The sequence below is a fragment of the Myripristis murdjan genome, chromosome 12 (assembly GCF_902150065.1).
Source record: "Myripristis murdjan chromosome 12, fMyrMur1.1, whole genome shotgun sequence".
NCBI lineage: Eukaryota > Metazoa > Chordata > Actinopteri > Holocentriformes > Holocentridae > Myripristis > Myripristis murdjan.
Window position 1 is genome coordinate 31,009,625 of NC_043991.1, and position 8,159 is coordinate 31,017,783.

The window sequence follows — 8,159 nt, forward strand, 5'->3', positions numbered from 1 at the left end:
TAAAATGTACATTTTTTATTTGAAGAAAACAAAATAATATTAGATGCATACAAATCACAAATCATAGTCCACCTACAGGCCAACTCGGTCAGAGGTCCACACATCACTTACAAAAAAAAAAAAAAAAAAAAGGTGAGGCTCACAGTCGACTTGTGTCACTATTCTAAAAAGGTCACTCATTTTACATACATTATTTTAAGGAAGATACTGATTAGTTTCTGCTTAGATTGGCTGCTTTCCAAAAAGGAAATAAAATAAAATAAAATAAACAAAAAAGTGTATTAAAAATGGCCTCACCACACTTTTAGAACTTACAAGGCTACAGCAATGTGACACACAAAATGGAAGATTTTGTCAAGCTCTAGGGTATTTTAAGAAGCAGAATTACAGTTAGCCTGATAGCTGCAGAATTGTGTAACTTCATTTGGACAGTGTAAAATTATGCCTGTGTTTTGGTTCTTGTGGACATCGACATTACTCCCAGAATTTCTTTATAAAAGAAAGCTTTTATTGTTACTTATACAATGATATTGACATGTATCTTGCTGAAATCAATTCTGCCTCCACAGGTTCCCTGGGGATGTGGCTGAACAAAACAAAAACAAAAGACAAAAAAAAAAACAAAAAAATCAACAACAACAAAAAAAACCCTTTAAGGCTGAGGGGAGCGGGTGGGGCTCAGGGGATCCTGATCATGGAATGTAAAACTGCAAGCAAGAAACAGCAAAAATGGTGCATCCTATGAGGAGGCCTGGGGTTAAAAAAAAAAGGGGGTGGCATGGGGGAGGAAAAAATTGAATTACAAAACATTTTCCCCTACTCCTTTAAGAATGATGAACCCTTCTACCGGTAGTGGCGTGGTGGGGGGCTATGGTGCTGTGGAGGATGTCTCCTGGAGGGTGGACTATGGCGGGACATAGCATGGCGTGGGGGCGACTGGTAGCGTTGAGGGGATCCTCTATTCTGGTATGGGGGAGAATAGCGCCCTCTGGATCTGGAGCGGGAACGTGATCGCCCCCAGCTTGGAGTACCTCTTTCCTCATAAACGCGGATGTACGCAGTTTCACCCTGCAAGATTAAAACATTAAAATAAATCAATCAAATGAGCGAATTTTCTGTCGCACACTACAGTATCTGTTTAACCTGTGGTGCTGAGGGTTTATTTCATCTCAGAATGCAGGACCGATGCTTACTTGATGGGAGCGGAACTCGGTCCGATCCAACCGGCGTAGAGCATACTCCATGTCCTCTCTACGAAGAAACTCAACCACTCCTTCACCATCACGCTGCACATCAGCAAAACACACATCACCTGCTTCACGCATGTGGTCTTTTAGATCTTGCCAGCTCCCAGTTGGGGGCAAACCTAGAATGCCACAATGAAAGGAGCAAACTTATTATACTGCTTTCAGTTACTTTACACAATAAAATAATTGCAATGCCAAACATTTAGTATTACATGTAGCTTTAACCCTTGAAGGCAAACAGTTTATACTTAATTTAACCAATTCTAAGTCACTTTGGTTAAGAGTCATTTAAGTTAAATTGCTGGTGTTACATAAGCAGTCCAACAGCATGTATAAACATGTGGGACCAGAGTGACATGTAGCATACAAACAAATAACACACATTCAAAATTAAAAACAAACAAAATAAAAAATAAAACACATGACAAAAATACACCTACCAGTCACTATGGCCGGTGTTTGGGGTTATGCAGCCAACATGACCAGTTTGAGATTACCGTTTTGTTTTTCATGACTTAAGCAGCTGACTTGACCTCATCCACTTAGTCCCCTTGACCTCCAGTCCGCCATGAGTGAGAAAAATAACTGCCTACGACTCATAACGTCCACCTACCAGTCACTATGACCCGGAATTCAGATCTTCGTGTTGGGGGGCCAAACCTTCCCCTAGGTCCTCCTCCACCTCCTCCTCCCATAGGACCTCCAAATTTAGCACCCGAGGAACGTGGGTACTCTACACGGAGCTTGGAGTCTCCATATCCATATCCATTCCTTCCATAAACTGCATCATCCGCATCCCTAGAGAAGAGAGCACAGAACTCCTTACTATAGCACGCCTGTTTCACTAAGGGATATACACCTGATAACGCCTTCTCCATCCATTCCCCGCTGCTTGTCACTGGAGATGTTATTAAATCACAAGACTTAAAATTTCCAACAAGAGCATTGAGATTCCACTTGCCAAAGACCATCCCAGAAACTCACCGTGGGTCTTCAAACCGGACAAAGGCAAAAGGGATAGTTCCCCTATTGTTCTTCAATTCAATATCTCGGATTTTTCCATATTTGAAGAAGAGATCCTCTATGTCTCTCTCCTGGACATCCATTGGAAGATTCCCCACATAGATCCGTCCATCCGCCATGGTGGTTGAAGGACTGGCTCTGCCAACACAGAATTGAGGCACCTGCAGGCTTTAAGCTCACTTCTTGTTCTCACAAATAGCTGTAGATGTGGTCCTTATCCTAATCCTAGTTCCAATCCAAAACTTAGTCCATCCGCCTCCAATTCCTTAATTTAGACAAAAACAAAACTCTACAACGAGGGATGCAGCCATAGTAGTAAATGATGAGTTCAAGACAAACAGCACAGGACTTCGGATCCAAGCCTGAAAGCTTTAAAACACAGGGTAATGAATTTCTAACACCCTTAAAAATGGTTACAGTATTATATTGCTTTTTCTAAGGCTACAGAATGGACAAAATCTAATGAAGAATGGGCCCACATCAATAATCTTACATCTATTGTGTACATCAGAGTACTTCTTTCAGTGTAAATACATAAACACACACACACACACACACACACACATACATAGCATGTTCCATACAAGCAGTACAATTTAAATGCCTTAAAACCAAACAACATTCCAATAATATCATGTAAACAAGTATAATGAGCAAATAGGCTATTTTTCCATTGAAGTCTGCCCACTTTTCTGTAGAAAATATGTGTCATAATGCCACATTGAGTAAAGGATGACCTCTTCAATGAAACTTAGAATTTTGAGTTGGCAGGCACTTATCAGCATAATAACTGTAATTAGAGTTGCAAAATTCCATGAATTTTCAAAGCTGAAAACTTTCCGTGGGAATTAATGGGAATATGGGAATTAACTGGAATAACCTGGAAATTTGCAGGTTAATGCGGGTTATCCTACAACACGGAACGTAGTTTAAAAAATCCTTGCAGTATAATCTCTGTTAAAACAACCAGATTTGCAAATTCAGTTGAATTTCCACCTCCATCACATGCACAGATGTTTACAATCGTGCACACTACAGCAGGACTATTGAAGCCACACGACGGCATCCAGTCAAGTAAGTTTTGATGATATTACTGGGGTTAATATATTTGCTCTATGGTATTAAAGTTTAACTAGCAAAAAATAAATCAATATGTGTTCATGCATTAGCTATTTAAGAGGCTGTATATCATGGTGCCAGCAAGCTCAACTGTGATGCCATTTCTTCTGCTAGCCAGTTTTCTGTTATCATACAAGACTGCGGGTTCTTGTTTGCTTTAGCATGCTGAGTGAGGAGTGTGCATCTGTTCATCTAGCCTATTTCTATTCATGCAAAAATTGCAGAAATACACAAAAACCAAAGGACTGAGAAGCTAGAGAGAAAATGCTTTCATTTTATTTTTCTGGGGTGTGGTGGTAGTTAGGGAATATGTTTATTTTATTCCACATTCATGTTTCTTTGCTGTTCAATGAAAGAATCGGTTCAAGTGCTACTCACAAATAAATCAGTTGTCATTTTTAAAATCTGTATTAGTTTTCATGCATCATGTCTGCTTATGGCAAAACAAAATTAAAAATAATTCAGCCTCATTTATCATTGGATTAATCAATTTTGTCAAGTAATATTTGTGCTTAATCAAAAGAATGATGATCTGCAGCTCCTGGCCACTATGGCCATTTTCCAGTTTGTAATAGTAAAAAAGAATAAAATTGTTTACCCTTGGATGGAAACCGATATCCAAGTTACGACTTAATAGATGTAGTGATGGGAGACTTGTAAATGTAAACTAAACCGCGGACCCAGGAATAACTTGACTGGCAACTTCTTAATGTGGCCAGTTGCCTGGATTAGTCTCTGGTTTCAGAAATAAGTTTCTCGTTGCAATAAAAATTAGTCTGTCCTATGCAGTGAGAAAATGACTGCACTCGAAGTGGACCATTTTAATGCTTTCAAAATACATGTTTGGGTTTCCTAGTGCCATTTCCTGCAACAGTTAAGCTATGGTAATATGCTTATTGTTAGCTCATACACTGAAACCTCATTTAGAGCAGACAATGCCAAAATGATAATCAGTCATACAAAGGCTTGTGTCATATAAATGAGCTAACAATTAAAAGTGGTGGTGCAGCTCAGTGGTCGTTGACAGCACGCGCTTGTATTTAACTTAACCTGCACAGCTGAATGGTTTCTTGGCGGATTTCCTTTCCAAAAAATAGCCCGCACCTCAAGACGTGCTCGGGGCCTTAACGCTAGCGCCGTCTAAACAACGTTCATGAACCTACACAATTGTTCGCTACCGAACAGCTAGGTAGCCACATTAGCTTTAGTAGCTGTTGACTTATCTATTGGATGAGAATGCCATTACACTTGCTGGTTTATGTTCGTTTAAAATGGTAGCTAATCCATTTAATGGCAATTTCGATGCAAAGCCTCTTCCGTTTGCCGCGGTAGCCGCAGGCCTGGTTATCCAGCTAGCTGCAGCGCTCACACCGAATAACTACAGGGCTGCCTAGCTAGGCAAGGTTGGCTAAACAAGGTAGGATGCTAGCGTTGCATTTAAGATAACTACTTCCATTACTTTCTAGCTATCGACCCCGTGTTATTAAAAAATAAATATGATAACCAGACATCATCTTTAATTTGTAGCTTCAAGCGAGCGCTTAACTTATACGTTCTACAATCCAGCAAGTAGACAAAACCAACTCAATCTCTTTGTTGATAATCTAGCGTTAAGGGTAGCTAACCTTGCTAACAAGCGTTCATTACCTAACGCACCGATACTAATTACTTTGACTCAGATGTGTTAACAGTGCAAATTAAAAGCATCTAGTAAGCAATAATGGGAAATAACACAAAAAGAATATTATATGATTACCTTTTTAGAAGAAAGGCTGCCTTCCTTTACAGATGCTAAATCTAGCAGTTCGCACGCTGTGCCTTGAGAGCCCCCACCGCGCTAGTAGTTAGCCAGGGGCTCGGCGGCGGACTGCTTCCTCCCCCTCTGCTTCTGACGTTTGGCAAACTATTTTGGGACACGCTAGCGCCACCAGCAGCCATGGAGTGTTAATCAGGGACCTCAGGCTCCAAGCAGCACAGTATTGTAAATTTAATGACAGTAGCTTTTCATTAAAATCTTTCCTGCCCAAAGTAATAACTTTCTACAATACCACCTACGGAAAACGTAGTTTATTTTTAAAAATAAAACGAAAAAGGAATTTTCCATTACCTAGATCTTCGTTAGCCAAAACATAAGCAGGATAACATGATTTTTTCTGGTAACACTTTATTTAATAAATGAATAATCCTCTATTCAATTCAACAGAGTGACAGTTGATTTATAAATTAAATATCATCAACAGTCCAGCATTATATCAATAAGTCATGAACTAGCCTATATTTCAACAACAGGTCCATTGAGCATTATTATAGATCCCACCAGAGATCTGAGCAAGAAACGGCCACAATACAATACAAGTTGTTGCCCCGTTCGCTGAAACAGGCTTGACATAAGGCCTCACCCAACCACAACCCTAACCTTAACCCTGTGGCTGGAGCTTACCTCATGGGCTTCATAATAACACAGCAGGAGTCCAGCAGTAATATCATCTAGGCCTACATGTTTGTTAAAACTCAGAAAACACGTACAAAGAATGTTATTATATATTTCAATATGTTGTTGAAATGTAATTAATGGCTTTTTGATATTTTACTGAACTGTTGTTGATATTTAACTTAACTGACATTCTGATGATTATCTTTAGGGGATGACCCAAAAAAAGTGTTACCAAGTGTTTTCATGTTTGGAGGCCTACAGCCAGCACAGGAGTCACAGCTGACCAGAGTGACTTCCTCTCAGATAGGTATTCTCCTGATGATAAAAGGAGCAAATAAGCAAAATGTACACAGTAGATTAATCATTTAAATTTCAATATTTGGGACAAAAGTGTTCATGCAGAAACATATTGTATACACTATCATTTTTGTCATTTATTAGGCCAGGCAAGCAGCATTACAGAAAACATACCAAATTTAAGCATTTTAAAATTATAACATGTCGGAATGAAACTAATAACTAATAAGATATACTAATAAGAATAGAAATCTAAAATTGTATCTGCAATCTTTATGACATTTTTTTTTTATTTTGATCTTTACCTCTATTGGAAAGGTCTATTTTTACTATTATTCTTATATAAAGCATACATAATTTAAAATTTTACAATGAAAACATCGACTGCTTTGTAGAGTTGTTTTTTAAATGCACCTCTTTTTGTTGAGTTGGACTCCAGTGGGTTTTGCAGTATAGCGTTCCAGCATTTTGTGGTTTGGGAATGTGAGTGTAGTGCAACATTTACACTTGGATTGTTCATAAAACAATTAAAAATATTTCTAAAGAAGTTGCAAGTTGCACCTGATTGTGGCGCTAAAAGAAAAGTCATGGAGTCATCCAAATTACCAGGTGACTGAGTGAAAAACTTTCTTCCTGCGGGTGGTGCTAGAGGAAAGGTCTTGGGGTTACCAAAACAGCCACATTTCATCCTCCACATTATGTACACTACTCACAAAAAGTTAGGGATATACGGCTTTCGGGTGAAATTTCAGGATGAACCTAAAATGCATTATAACCTTTACAGGTGAACTTAATGTGACCTTCTGTAAACTTTTGAATGCTCATGTCCAACTGTTCAATGTTTCAGTACTTTTTGCACAAGTTGCTGTTCTAAACAAGGAGTTTAACGGCAAAATTCACATCGGGTGTTTGATGCTCCAGCTCATCGAGGTCGTATCATAAGGGAACGGCTGCTGGAGACTGGGGTACCTCAGATGGAGTGGCCTGCACTTTCTCAGACCTGAATCCCATAGAAAACCTATGGGATCAGCTGAGTCGCTGTCTAGAGGCTCGGAGCTCTGTACCCCAGAACCTCAATGTCCTGAGGGCCGCCCTTCAAGAAGAGTGGGATGTCATCGTCGTTGTCAAGCTGTAATTGATGCTCAAGGGCACATGACAAGTTATTGACACTGACATTTTTTGTTGTGGTATTTCCACCACCGTTGTTGGCTTTTGTTTCAAGAAATTGTTTGAGATGAGGGAATCACCAGTGTATGCTTCTACTTAAATGCCCTACTTTCATGATATAATATCACTGTAGCATGAACTTTTTATATTTTCCATAAATTTCACCCAAAAGCCAAATATCCCTAACTTTTTGTGAGTAGTGTATTTTCAGCTAGTACCTTCAGTCCTCACCTACCCACTAGTCTGTGCACTAGTTAAGGTCAGTCTGTTTAAAAGCATTCTGTTATTTAGTTAGGTCTAAATCTTTGCTCTGGTTATATATATATATATATATATATATATATATATATATACACACACACACACACACACACACACACACACACACACACATATATATATATATATATATGTATGTATGTATGTATACTCGATGATGGTTTAATAATTTTTATATTATATGTTTTTGGGCCCCTGTTAGGCAAGGGCCCTTGGAATTGTCCTAACTTTTCCCCTATATACGACGCCCCTGCCTGCACCTCCACTCATCCTGGAGCTCCTGCTACGCCATTCCCCAGCCAGCCTCTGTTCTGCCCATGTCCTGCCAGTTTCACTCCTCTCAAAGCCAGCCTCACCAATCAGCCATGCAGCCTGGGACATTATCCTTTGATCTTCAGTAAAACCTTTTTACTTAAACACTGCCTGTGTGTCTGCTTTGGGTCCTCTGCACTGACACAATTAGGGCATAATGTAACCTTTGTATCAGCTTGAGAATCTGCTTACAGGATAAATGAATGGAGTGAGCATATAGTGTCTTGTTCAATGCCAGAATATAAAACATTCCATTAATATTCATTTTCTGTGTCATGAAA

At 39.3% G+C, this 8,159-nt stretch overlaps 1 protein-coding gene across 3 annotated transcripts; it reads right to left on the reverse strand.

Moving 5' to 3' along the window:
* srsf9 (serine and arginine rich splicing factor 9) lies at positions 1-5,292 on the reverse strand. 3 transcript variants are annotated; one of them, XM_030065551.1, is made up of 5 exons: positions 5,146-5,292; positions 2,232-2,408; positions 1,861-2,045; positions 1,194-1,366; positions 1-1,068 (listed from the first exon to the last, which is right to left on the reverse strand). In XM_030065551.1, exons 2-5 carry the CDS (start codon positions 2,387-2,389, stop codon positions 844-846), a joined length of 741 nt encoding a protein of 246 aa, XP_029921411.1. In that variant the 5' UTR covers positions 2,390-2,408; positions 5,146-5,292; the 3' UTR covers positions 1-843. The 3 variants fall into 3 exon arrangements, with proteins under 3 accessions (XP_029921411.1, XP_029921409.1, XP_029921410.1); XM_030065549.1 differs by having other exon boundaries at positions 2,232-2,431; XM_030065550.1 differs by having other exon boundaries at positions 2,232-2,639; positions 5,146-5,281.
* Between the last annotated feature and the right edge of the window lie 2,867 nt (positions 5,293-8,159).